This window comes from Mytilus californianus, unplaced genomic scaffold, assembly GCF_021869535.1.
Source record: "Mytilus californianus isolate M0D057914Y unplaced genomic scaffold, xbMytCali1.0.p SCAF_6, whole genome shotgun sequence".
Classification (NCBI taxonomy): domain Eukaryota; kingdom Metazoa; phylum Mollusca; class Bivalvia; order Mytilida; family Mytilidae; genus Mytilus; species Mytilus californianus.
In genome coordinates this window covers 52815914-52830678 of record NW_026262712.1, presented here as the reverse complement: position 1 = coordinate 52830678, position 14765 = coordinate 52815914, and the positions used below count along the sequence as shown (strand labels likewise).

The following is a 14765-nucleotide window of genomic DNA, read 5'->3' as shown; positions in this document are numbered from 1 at the left end:
AATTCATTCATCAAAAATAGTATTAGCCATAATTGAAAAAGACACAAAACTTTTTGTTATCTTACTGTTTATCTTGATTTTATCAGGAAAATGTATTCAAAACGTATGCATATCTGTACTTTGAATCATACTTTCATATTAACGTCGGATAAAAACAACTTATGAATATGCGTAATAAGTTAAAATTACACCATTTTATTGTTAGCATCTCCTGCTTATCATAGATGCTTGATCAGTCTATAATTATTCTTCAATTATAAACGCTAATAGATATCACAACCCTATGTTCATAACCAAAGCCTAGTACATATAAATGTTAATACAAACAAAATTAGAGAATCGAATTGAATACCCACACGACAGTGCCATATGCTGTGTTAAGTTGCACATTGATATAAACAATATCATGTACAAAAAAGAAAGTAAGTTATTTATAAATTATTTTAAAATGAAAAAACATTATATAACATCACCTTAATTCACACAAGCAATAAAAAAGCCTTACACTTCTATTTGAGTCTGCCCTGTCATGCTGAATGATAATTACCCATGAAGCGCGGGAAAGCAAATAACTGTCTATTGGCAGATAACTAGAAGAAATTTACTTTCTAGTTCAGGTCCTTGAAACGATCGAAACTACCTTTCGTTTCCAATATTAATGCCCATAGAGAACACAATCTATACCCTTATATACCTATATGGAGTTATTTTCTTTCAGAACGATAGGTCATTCTTTCGAAGAATCAACCCGGACGATACCATGTTTCAATGAAATATGCTCCAAGGCACAAAATAATGACATGTGTGAGGTCATTATTTTCCTTGATAAAAATGCAAACAATAATTTACTTCAAAATTATATTCGTCTGATAGTCTCTGTTGCCGATTTGGGAATTTATTTTTTAAAGTTCAATCTATGATAGGTGTAAAAAAAATCGTCATTGCCCGAATTTTGATTTTAGAAACAAATAATGTGAAGTTTTGTTAATTTATCGCTACAATACAGAGACATTATCATATATGCGAGATGAATTTTATTGTAAAACTTTCATAACACTTTAAAATAAAGCCAGATTTAACATATTCGTGTGTAAGATTTTGAAAATCTTATTGATTCACACTGAATAGGTTACGTGTGTTACTTAACGTCCAGTGGCAAATATTTCATGCATGTTCAGGACGATACACACTGAATAGGAAATCATACTGTGACCTACATGTATTGATATTCGTTTTCGTGTAACATGTACATGTATCACGATTTAGTGCCCCCTTCGTGTCAGTTCTTAATTTTTTTACATTTATGTATACCTTTTACTCTATCAAATGATTAACTCATAAAATATTCTTAATATATTCTATTGAATAACATTCACGTACCTCACAATGAGGTCGGTTAGGGGGAGGGTATATAATTATATCCTGATTATCTGTTAAAAAATGTATTGCTATTCAAAAGAAAATCATTCTGAATATTTCATTCGATTCAATTAAAATTATTGAAAAAAAAATCACTTTTCCGCGAGTGTCCTGTATCTTATCTCGTCTTATTTATTAAGCCCATCAGGTTCTAAAGTATGGAGCTGGATGCGCTTAATGAAAAAGATGAGAAAAGATACAGGAAAGATAAAGAATAATTAATTACATAGCATCGTCTTTTATATCTCTGTAATTTTGGGCAATGGACGTTGCAAACTTCAACAACAAATTTCGTAATCTTGAACTTCATCCAAAATTTGAATTTATTTATCAGGCAGCCAAATTTAATGTACAATGAGCTGCAAAAGTTTCTTATTAGCATCCGATTTCACCTGATAGATGCACGCTCGATGAAGCTATATAAAAATAAGGAGATGTGATATGATTGCCAATGAGACAACTATCCACCAAACGGTCTTTCCTTTGATCAATCCTGACACCCCTCGGTGTGTTCTACGACAAGAACAACCTTAAAATATGCATTATCTATAACATAACCAAAGTCTACTATATCTCGTTAATGCTAATAAAGACCAAACTGAATTATCGAAACGATCCTTGAGTTGGTTAATATTGAAAGATGAGTTATTATGGATTCGGCGAATATCACCCCTTAACATATATAACTTTAAATTCTTTACTGGTCACATGTCCGAATCCATACAGGCTATTACCATCTTGAAAGATATCGGTGTTACTTTTGGGAATAAATATAGAAAGATAACCTCAACCTAATTCAAATATGATATCCAATTTCCGTATATTTATTATCTTGGAAACACTCATAATAACACTTTCACGGTATCAATTGTATTGCATCAGTTGCGTATCTCCCCAATCTTCGGTGAATCTCAAGGCCAACACACTTGACGCGCACATAATAAGCTGTGAAATAATATAATACTTCTAAAATAAAGAAATATACCTTTTAGATAGGAGCTCAGGAAGAACGGGTTCACTTTTCTAAGTACTCACAAGCTGTAGTTAAACGCCATGTTGCACCTGCTAAAACATTATTCAGATATAAACTATCGATAGGAGATGGTAGACGTTATACCAGTAATATAATACATGTATGCCCACTTTATAGGTTAATATGCTGAAATAAGAGGTGTGACTGTTATGAACTAATGAAGATAAATAAGTGCAACACTTACATGTAAATGTTGTGACGGTAAAACATATCTACTGTTTATTCTGTTATGAATTGCTCACTATTTCAAACGAATAAAAACTCCTTGATAATACTATATTTACCTTACAAGGTACTTCCGGTATGGAGTGATGCCGTGTAAAAATGTGCTGTCTCATTGAAATTGACCAACATCGATGTAATAAACTTTCTGTTGTTGATAAAGATATAGACATCTATCTTAAATACAAGTGAAAATCTTACTGAAAATTGTAACAGGATACGTCTGGCGTATTGAATTTTAAGCCTAGTACCTTTTGTTAGCTATTATTCGTGTGTTTCTTTGTCCTATATGTTCTCCCATTTATCATGTTTATTTGTGTTGTGGTCCTGTCATGTGATGTTGTCGTTTTAGTGTTGTGTTTGACGTTGCCATAAAAGTGGGATTTATGAGTTTTCGAACAGCGGTATCCTACTGTTGCCTTTATTTAAAAACTAAATCGAAAAAATGCCGCCAAAGAACGACCATGCGAGGAAAATGGCGAATTATTCAATGAAGTTTGCAACAAGTTTTCTGAAGAGTGCTCAGACATTGAAGCTGATAATCCATTATGTGATTTACTAGAATTGCTTCCAACCCGCGCATGTAAAGATGTAAAGTTTGCTTGCTTGAGAATTTTAAACCACATACAAGAACAAAAACTGAATTTATTGACCTTGGCTTTTCCTTATAGTGCTCTCTTTGGTCATTTACCTTCTCAGATGTTCAACTTTCATACATTATAACCTTTCAATGTTAGGATTTAATCTTTCCCGGTGACAATGAACTCAGAAAAGCGCGTAAGACGAACACAAGTTATAAGTGTTATTTTCAGGTGTAGTACATACACAATTATTTACTAGTACTAGTATCCATACCATTTGTCTGTGCCTCTGTTCAAATATAGCATATCTTCATAAGTTTTCTTTCGTTTCTCAATGTCTGATAAGAATTTAATGCTTATACAAAATCTTCTATCATCTCAAGCACGAAAATTATGGGATCTACAACGAAAGAATTAATTTCAAGAATTTCCAATTCTCAACTTCCCATTCTTAAGTCAATTGCGTTACATGTCTTTGTTTTCTCGTGTTAAATAGCGAATCCTTTTTATATCAGTACAGTTAATGTTCCCTTCTTATGTTTAAGAAAGTATAAGGTCGATTCTATGTATTGGACTTACTGTGGACTCGTTTATTTTCTTGGGAACCAATATTTTTGGATTACGAGAAAAATCTATTTTAGTTATTTATTTTCCTTGTTTTACAAAAATCCTATAGAAAATTAAAACCTCGCTAAACATTTAAATTCGTGTTTCACCTATACCCATGGAATTCATGTATGTAAAGCATAGTCATTTAACATCTTAATATTTCACCAGATCACTGCCTTAATATTTATGTTATATATTCATGATGTTTACGTTGAGTACTCTTTCATCGATGATTCAGTATAAGTCACCAGTACTAGTGCCAACTTGTACCTCTGTTTGGTACATTCCATTCATAACAATAGTTATATGTTGGGGTTTTTTTTTCGATGAAAAGAAGGAAAAGACGAAAAACGAGATATAGTTTGTGATCAGTACCTTCAGTACAATGTACCTTATTCTATACTACATGAAGCGTGTTATTTTCTTCAGATAACAGTACTAGCATTTTAATGGAGGTTGCTCATGGAAAACCAGCTGAACAAAGTTCAGTCTATGGAGCTTTGTATTCTGCATCAAGAGCTGTTGATGGAAATGTGAACACATTTATGCACACAAACATAGAGAAATCCCCTTATTGGATGGTTGACTTTGGCAAAACTTATCAAGTAAAGCGGATTGAAATCTTCAACATAAATGATGGAGCTAAATCGACAGGTGGGTTAAAGTACCTGAGGTTTGAATTTTTTGTCCTGCCTGGTGACATGTTATATGAATTTCAAGATTACATATACGTCACAAAAATACGTCACTTTTTGTGGCGCTGATCCATTCATCTGACGCGCAGTTTGCGATGTCCTGTGCTGTCGTTAATGGGAGATGTCCGTTGTTATTCTGCGGTTTACATGTTGTAATGTACTATTGTATTATTTATTTATGCATGTTTCTGTGCTGAGTGTTCTTACGTTTGTTTGTACTGTATTCCTGTGACGTAGTGTTGTCATTTTAGCGATTTTTTTTAACATTGCCATATCAGCGGGAGGTTTGGCTAGCCATAAAACCCTGTTCAACCTACCATTTTTTCTTAAAATGTCCTGTACAAAGTCAAAAATATGGCAGTTGCTATCAAATAGTCCGTTTCTATGTATGTTGGCGTTTGTTTTTGTTGCAGTTTAGTGTTTCTGTTGTTCCGTTGTTTTTTCTCTGATGGATGATGTGTTTCCCTCGGCTTTGGTTTGTAACCCGGATTTGTTTTCTCTTAATCGATTACTGACTTTTGAACAGCGGTATACTACTGTTGCCTTTAGTTATACAATTTGTGCCGACAATATTCATCATTTTGTTAAATTTAAATTTAAATTTTTCGTTCATTTTTGTCGTTTCATTTGTTTATTTTTTGTATGTATGTTTGTCGTATATAAAAAAAAAGATGTGGTATGAGTGCCAATGAGACAACTCTCCATCCAAGTCACAATGTATAAAAAGTTAACAATTATAGGTCAAAGTACGGCCTTCAATGGAGCCTTGGCTCACACCAAACAGCAAGCTATAAAGGGCCCCAAAATGACTAGTGTAAAACAATTCAAACAGGAAAACCAATAGTCTAATCTATATAAATAACGAGAAACGAGAAACACTTATGAACCACTCCAACAAACGACAATCACTGAACAACAGGCTCCTGACTTAGGACAGGTGCATATAAATGCAGGGGTTTAAACGTTATAATTGGCGACAACCTTCGCTCTAACCTGAGACAGTAGTGCAACATACAACAAAAAAGACACACTATAAAATATCAATTGAAATGGCTCAACTCGATCAAAAAGACGTTTAAACAAAAACAAGTAAACATACACTAAACGAATAAGTTTGATCTATGACACAATATGCATACAATATTAATAAAAAAATGTAAGAACAGTGTAAAAAGACAACTCTAGTCTTGGACAAAATGGCGTCAAATAAAACAACGTACATAGGTAAATTTAAATATAATAATTTCGTTGTTAGGAGTACGGAAGTTAACATTTTTAACAAAACTAATAAATGTGTTGTTCACAGTACGAGTACAGAAGTGAAAATTTACCGACCAACTAAATACTCAAAGGTGGTAAATATTATCATGTTTGCTTTTTTTTATGTTATGATTTGTTTATTGTTAAGAAAAGTGGGATATTTTCTCATTATTGTTACCACATATCATATCATTATCACACAATTTTAACAAAAGTTGTTTCCCTTTGCAGATTGTAGACTTGTTCTCAACCGTTAATGTGTGTAGCATAAGAACAGATTAAATTTTATTAAAAGATTCGATAAGCTGCAGTTGACATACATTGTTAACAGAAAACTTTGGTCTTTCCGCTTGCTTTTTATTGGAAATGAAATTTTATGATCCTCCTAAGGGAAAAAAACTCGTTCATATGGATCTCTAATTACAGGGTCAATTACTGTATAGTATATTGCGTTCAAATAAAAACCTGAAATTAAAACGTCGAAGCAAGAAAAGAACATTGCTTAACAACTCATTGCAGCAAGTTTTCTAAGGAGCTTTCATTTGACTGTCCAGAATAACACTAGTCATACACATGCCTAATTACTCTCAGATTCCTAACTGATTGACTGTCATACAGGATTATGTGTGGCGTGCTTTAAAAATGCTTAAACAACCAAATTTAAGTCGAGTCTATACTTAGTCAGTAAGGACGTAAACAACCAATCGCTAATTGTTCTCACGAGGAATAATTAGGAGGTTTCCAAAAACATTGACACTGAAATCTTATAATATACCTTGAACTTTCGCAACTTTTTATTCTATATCTTCATAAAAACCGATTGAACACGTTTTAAAAACTTAAATCTTGGCAAACTACTGACAGTGAAACAATAATTTGCACAATTATTTCTCAGGTAAAAAATTCCAATATACTATTTGTAGGAGAACGTCTTCATGATTTGGACATTACTGTTGGCCCATCACATAATAAAATGCAACTATGTGCCCATTACGTTGGACCGGCACAAGTTGGATCTCATCTCCTATTTGAATGTTTCCATGAAAATGCACGTTACGTAAAACTGATGATAAAAGGTACAGAATGCTTGCATGTTGCAGAGGTCAAAATATATGCAGTTGATGACAGATCTAGCTGAATATGATCTAGAAATCCAAAGAACGGCGAAGCTGCATTTTAGAAAAAATAGTTTATGCATTGGAGTGTAGAAGTGTGAAATAAAATAATTTCATCTTTGCATTTGTTGTTTAATTAACATTCAATCAAGTATTGTTTAATTAGATCCGGGTTGGGAAATTGGTCTACCAACTAAAACTGTCTAATGAATGTATAATTTGGTGAAAAAAATCGCGTAGAAAAAAATTTGTTTGTCAAGTAAAAAGAAGCCTCTTAAGTAGATATAGTATATCAACGTGTTCGGATGTAACATAGTATGTTCCTTGCTAATATAGGATGGCGACGTTGCTTATTTGAATATTCTTTTAATTTTCCAATATAATATAAAGATGTATAGAATACGTTTCTTTCAATATAAGTACACTTTTATTTCTTTTTGAAAATTAGTTATTATCCTCTTTGTAGTTGCACTGTGCATGTTTTTAATGTATGTTTTAATCTTACGACACATGAACTAGATATGTATTAGGGGGGATATGTGGACATTAAACAAATTTAGTTATTATACGCTTTGTAGCTGCACTGTGCATGTTTTTTTAATGTATGTGTAATCTTACGACACACGAACTAGATATGTATTAGGGGGATTTGTAGACGTTAAACTAATTGATTCCCACCTCTTGTTTGCCAGTACAAAGATAAGCTAGTATATCATATTTTGTTAGTAAATGATAGTCCATGTTTGTTTGTATGATTTATTTGCGGAGTAGCCGGTGTTGACGGTTGACATGGCATGTTGTATTGTACAGTATTTTCCACGATTCTTGTCATCATTTTTCAGGTATATATATAGACAATAACTGTTTAGTGTCTTTAAATATCACCTGTGTTTGTACGAGGCTGAGATACAGGTGTAATGCGAGCTTCAGCGAGCTATTACTCCTGTTTCGAGCCGAGTACAATTACAGCTGATATTTCAAGACACTAAACAATTATTGTCTTTATCCTGCAATTAATTCTGTAAATTGTTTGTGTTTTGAAAGACAGAAAACTCACATTATTGCATTTATTTTTTATTTAAAATCCCTTGTGGCCCGCGTAATAATATTAAAATCACACATTCAGCTGAAGACGGGTTCGCAGAAAAAAATCTCGAATGGTTTACAATTATACATCGCTAAAAGTAAATGATTATCTATTCTAACATAACAATTAATTTCAACAATAAAATAAATAACAATACATTGTCCGATTTGAAACAAAAGTGTATGAGTTGTCCTACGCTTCAGAGTTTTGAACTTAACTTAACATTCACTTAACACGCTGAAATTGACATGGTTGATTTTGTGTACACATTAAAGTTTTGAAATCGATGATTGTCGTCGTAGAAAATCCTGCTGTTTATTTTTGTCTGTTATCAGAAAATGGGTTTAATTTTTATCGCTCTAAAGAAATGCTTGAAAACAAACAGAACGTAAATTAATCTATATAGTTCGCATAAGGTCAAGCAATACGTCATTGGAATGCGACTGCAATACATATTCTGAGGTCACGCAGGTTCATCCAACACTTGTCAAAAGCAATACACAAACGTAGTCCGGCAGTTGGCGGAGCTTTAAAGCGATATCTGTATAGTATACAGATACAGCCTAGCGATATCTGTTGGGCTATTTATGTATGATAAGACACCCAATTGCAGGCTAAATAAAAGTATTTGGGGATGAACGGATAAATCCAATATTTATGTCAAGATTATTATCAACAATTGAGTGAATGGAATCAAGTAAGATCTATCACATCATTTCACTTAGGGCAAATAAAAAAGAAATGCAAGTTATCATCAACAGGATTATCACAGTTTGAACAACTAGTGTTTTCTGGTAGAAAATGATTAAACAAATGAGATTTTAGGTGGCTATTATTATTTCTTAGTTGACAATGACTGATTTTAAAACCGTTTATCATTCCATTCTACCAATGCCTTATCTTGCATATATTTGTAAGTACTTGCGGGGAAAAAGCATTGTTTTACCTATAACCAAGGATGGTTCTTTACCTTGAACTAAATATTCATTTTTTGAATTAACAAAGCGCATGTCTCTGCTAATACCAACTAATCTATCTATATTTTCACTCCATCGAAATAACATTAGTGATAATAAGGAGTCACTTATAAAAACATCATTGTCAAATATCAGAACAGCATCTGCATAAACATATTGTGATACATTAAAACGATTATTCATGCTGTTGACTTTCGCTTTGATAAACGTAATTTTTGGCGAGTCGATTTTAGGAGTAAACGATATCTTCCTGTTATTCCATCTTAATAATATTTGGTTAATAATCGGCATAAATATATATGATGGAAAAATTAAGTCGTAATTATTTAGCCTGCTTGGTGAATATCCCATTAGAATAACTGTCACGCCACTATTTCCAACACAATAAGTATCGGAGCATTCTTACATTGTCAGGGTTAAATGTGGATTGATAAAAAGGCAAGGCTCAACATAATTACTAACTTCCTTCTTCCAGTTGTGTAAATGTTGATATGAAATTAATATCCGAATTTTTGGAAATTGAAGAACATTTGATATTGTGGTTTCATTAAATTTATTTGTCTGTATTATTACGATGAGTGTTGTATTAGCTGCATTATTTACCAATTTCAATTGATCTTGAATGAATGTCGCATTTTCATTTGAAACACAAAATATAATTGTTTGCCTGCCTCTAGTCTGTTCAAAACAAGAACGGTGTTGTTGATTGAGCGTTTTTGCAACCGCATTACGCCTTTGACCAATAAAATACACACCTTGGTTTTGTGATCGACGCAACTCTTCTGTGTCCCAAGAAATATAGTTTTCGTCAAAAATAGACAAAACTTGTTTTGCAATAAACTGCTTGATTCGAATCGGATGCAACTAAAAATCACGATCATGTTCAGAATTCGCAACCCGTAGATAGTTATTCCAAAGTCGTTCATGCCAAATACAAACGCCATTTTCTTTAATCAAATCAATGGCTGCATTTAATATAGATATAGCGTCATAGACATGTTCAATAACATTAATCATGATCAAAGTATCAAATTTTCGTGAATTACTCAGCTCCTCCGCAGATATAGATAAAATCGTGATCGGCAGACTTCCAAAACTTCCATTCTGGTAGAAACAGCGTTTCACGTTTGTCATATAAAGGAACGCCATTGGTTCTATCAAGGTAATGATTGTTGCTGTTTTGCCTTGTATTATTGTTTGCGCTTGAGTGAACGGACCAGCGCCAATTTCATTGATATTGCTTAAATGTTGAGGTAAAGATTTATAGTTATTAAACGATTTTGCATGTGCATCGTTTCGGTCGGTGAACGTAACACGTTTATCCCATGTTATCTGTTCAACACTCTGTGCACCATGCCATCGCTCACAGGACACTGATAATGTACCAGTAACGTTACTATAAAAACATTTATCACTCAGTTTGGAACAAGATTTTGAAAAAAATACATCACAGTTATATCCCTGCCATGATGGTGTACAAGACGTTTTATTCAAAAACATAAAACTCCTCGGTATAGGGTCAGCTTGGTACTTTACATTATAACTTCCGATACACCATCCTTTCTGAGCTCCTCTGTAGATCCAGCCTTCTGGTATATGCATTTTAATGTTGTTAAATATATCATTTTTCTTCAGATAGTCTACCCTCTTTAGTACAGCAGGCCATGATTTAGAACAGTCGTTCACCAGTAACAAATTATTAACTGAAGCCACTCGCGCCATATATTTCATATCTGTTTCTGGGAAGTTTGCATGGTGGGCGCCATATATATGTATTATATCACATTTACCTTGAAATTGAGGAATTGTTTTTGTAGAATCACCTTTAATAAGGGTTTTTCGTTGACTCTCAAATTGTTTTCTTACCCATTCAATTGCAATGTTCTCATACACAGGTTGATCCCACATATCAAATCCCGTATAACTAGCGGAATCTGTTAAAAAAGGAAAAGGGTTGCACTATGTCCTCCATCAATTCCAATTTCGCAAATTGTCTTTACGACATTATATTTTGTAAAATTCTTTATAGCTGATATATAACTTTCTATTTGTACTTTCTGTTTACCACTGTATATATTTCCGTATATCGTTCGCTCTGGTACCTTTTTACGAATTTTGATATCTATTTCGTTCAGAAGTTTAAACGGACTGTTACTTAAATTTGTTTTTTCAGATCCTACCATATGGCTTTTCATTGCAACGTTTGCAGACTTATTTCTGTTGTCATATTTACCATGCTCAAATTCAGTAAACAGAAATAGTACAATAAGAGCACATACACATAAGATTAAAATCTTTTTTTCTGAACCCTACGAAATATATGAGACATGATCGGAGACATTTAAAAAGTATAACTTTGGCCGTCAGATTATGACAACAGGGATTTATAATACTAGTAAATATGTTCACATATAAGCAGTCATAAAAAAGTTAAATAATAACACTCTCATAATGATAAAAATGCCAGTCACTAACATTTCATTTTTTTATTATTGTTTAAAATTGATCCACTTCAAAAAATAGGAAAAAGTTCACGAAAAACATAAAAATTTAGCATGTGTACATTCAAACAATGTTTTTCTTTAATTGCACTTTTACACGGAATTTAACATTTCATGAATCCTTTGAGATTAACCAGCGGGTCATCTACGTTTAAAATATGAGAGTAATTTTACAACAAAACTGAATGGTAAAACTCAGACAGATATCTTCCACGGAACATTACAGTTCCATATAAATCAATTGAATAAATGGAAATGTACAGCAACAGTGATGTGGAAATATCTGCCACACTAACAAACTGAACATATATACTTATATACTTCTAAAGATAAAATTAAAAGAGGTATGCAGTAGGGATTTAAATTTCACACAAATTGTTGATAACAATAACAAGTTAACAAGCCAAAAGCTGATGATAATAGGAAGTACACACATACACATGAACTCGTGCTGACACCTCAAGATCATTGACCAATAAGGAGGATAAAATCCAATCATGCACTGGTAATTTGTTGAATTTCTATACACGTGAAAACGTGTTAACTTATTTCAAGAATTAATCCACAGATTCAGTTTGGCAATTCTGTCCCACTGACCAGTGCAGGGACATCATACATTAATTTTGCAGTATACATAAGCCCCTATTTGTATCAGTATAACCATAAAAGAGGGACGAAAGATACCAGAGGGACAGTCAAACTCATAGATCGAAAACAAACTGACAACGCCATGGCCAAAAATAAAAAGACAAACAGACAAATAATAGTACAGATGACAACATAGAAAACCAAAGACTAAGCAACACGAACCCCACCAAAAACTGGGGGTGATCTCAGGTGCTGACAAACAGATTTAATGTTCTCTGCTGTATTAAATGAGTTAATTCATTTTTAAATAAGCAAATAAAATTGGTAATACATGTATGACAACAATAGTATATTGACTTGAAATAAAAAGAGTTAAAAATTTTGCAAATATAGTCTCACATTTCCCTGTTTCTAAACATTATCCTTATTTCAGTATTAGTCAACGTCAAGATACTATTTATTTTGTCTGTATTCACCAGTATCATAAAAGTTAAACAGTTGAAAGACATGAAAAAAGCATCTGTACTCGTATTTGTAGGATGCAGACTGTAGACAGCATTTTTTATAAATAGTGACAGGAAACTGTTGTTATCCTTTAACTTTACCTTCCGCGGTACAGATGTTGTTATCTCGGCAAATTATTTGAAATTTGGTGACATTCGTCCCATTAATATTGAATGAAATGTAAAAGTTACCACAGATAAAAATGACACACGTTTCTACAATTGCATCGAAGATCGTACGAGAGCTATGAAAAGTTTAAGACGAAAGAGTTGATTTCGATATTTCTCATTCTACACGGTCTAGTTTCAAAGGTCTAAAAGAAAGGTTGAAGATACCAAAGATATTCAAATTCATTAATCTGACAAACTGACAACGCCATGGAAAAACACAAAACAAAAATAACCGAAAGAGAAACAACATTATGCATAACACAAGATTGAAAACTAAAGACTGATCAACATGAATTCTATTAAAAGAGGTTGTGATCTAATATCTAACTGTTCATTAAGAATATATGTTGTTTACTCTTTGATATGTTATATCTATAAAAGTGGGTGTTTTTTTAATGCTGAAGTAAAATATTTAAGATTAATCTAAGGTATATAAATGTATTAAAGGGGCACTAGCTGTCAAATTCATGTTCACCGATTTGACTCAAATTCTCATATTTGATTTATAACCATGTAAAACATTTATCCAAATTATAAAAAGTCTAAAATAAACAATTTACATGGCCTTGATAATATGTAGCTTCGTTTCGTGTGTATTTTAGTCTCGACGCCATCTAATTAACTATCGAGTTGACCTCCGAAGACCTCCGATGGCCATATAAGCGATATAAACATACATGTAGATATAAATAGTAAGCCAACTCGTGCAATTTGATTTTTCTAGGTCTCTTTGATTTCATATTGTAGATTAAAAATATATCTTAATCATTGTTTTTACCTGCAGTATAAGAATTATTTTCTGTTGATCGAATCAGTCAATCAAGTGATTTACCTTTGTTTCACTGTCAATGTTGACATTCTTTTCCTTTAAATAACCCCACACGCACACTTCATGCGTTATTCATTTCTAGGTAAGGGGTTATATTGAATTTCACATGAATACGGATTCAATGTGGTCGTATTATTCATTCATCATCAATGTTTCTTAGGTTAATTTGACAAAATTGAACCATATTGGCTGCTAAAAGCGAATTATTATTTCACTATTTCACTTTCATTAATGATTGAACAAAACAAATCATACTTTGGATTTTTTTATATATCTTGTAGCTAGTGCCCCATTAAAGAGTAATTCTTTATTGTTTAGGGGCTGACTGGAAGTTGTATACATTATTTGTGAAAGGTTGATGTGTACATTCCAAAGGCGACTAGATAAATATGACAATGCATATTATTATGAATTGAGAACTATCAACATGACACGTCGTATGCATTGGTTGCTTGTTCTGTTTTGTTTTTTGATTTTATTAGCTTTTTCAAGGGTCGCACTAATAATGGAGAAAATGTCAAATACGCAGATCAGTCGGAAAGCAACCCTTTTGAAACGACCGTTGTTGCTACTTCCTAAAGACAACACCGAAACGGATAGTAAAGCCCGTTAATGTGTGTATTAACTTTGCTTGAAATTTGTTAAATTGGCGGTAATTTAAAAAAAACTGTTTTCTGTTCCTTACTTCCCGCTGGAGTCAGACATTAATAATGTCTTTGTATCTCTAAAGAATGTGCCTTTATTATAAAAGAAAAGATTGGTCGTCTTAAAACAAGGCGAAATTCTTTGTTAGTTTTTACTTCCTCAGATTAACCTACGTTATCATATAATCTACAGAAGTAAAAACAAATGAATATGTATCTTAAAGTTAAAAATACAAATCGTCTAAGGTTTTGTCACCTCTTATACAACCCCGTTTTAACTAAATTCCGATGAAGAGACATTTTTGACATCGTAATTTTTTTGTTTTACACATTAAGTGTCCCATTTCTTTTCTTTAATTTCAGCTGGATATAAGTCTGATATATAATAGTACAAATGTCTTTGTTCTGAGAAGGTGTCAATAAAGGTGTGTAACACATAAATCACAATCAGAACTGCTACGTCAGAAACTTTGACAGATTGAAATGACACTGTTGTGGCATATTACACATATTGCATATTAAGTTGCACAA

General features: G+C 32.6%; 1 protein-coding gene across 1 annotated transcript in view; it reads left to right on the top strand.

Annotated features, from left to right (window-relative positions):
• Nucleotides 1–7054, top strand: part of LOC127706222 (uncharacterized) — a 36757-nt gene extending 29703 nt beyond the window's left edge. The window contains exons 3-4 of the mRNA XM_052210703.1: nucleotides 4294–4518; nucleotides 6743–7054. Of these exons, the coding sequence (XP_052066663.1) occupies nucleotides 4294–4518; nucleotides 6743–6957 (440 nt within the window). The 3' untranslated portion in view covers nucleotides 6958–7054. The remainder of the gene's footprint in view (nucleotides 1–4293; nucleotides 4519–6742) is intronic.
• The last annotated feature ends 7711 nt before the right edge of the window (nucleotides 7055–14765 follow it).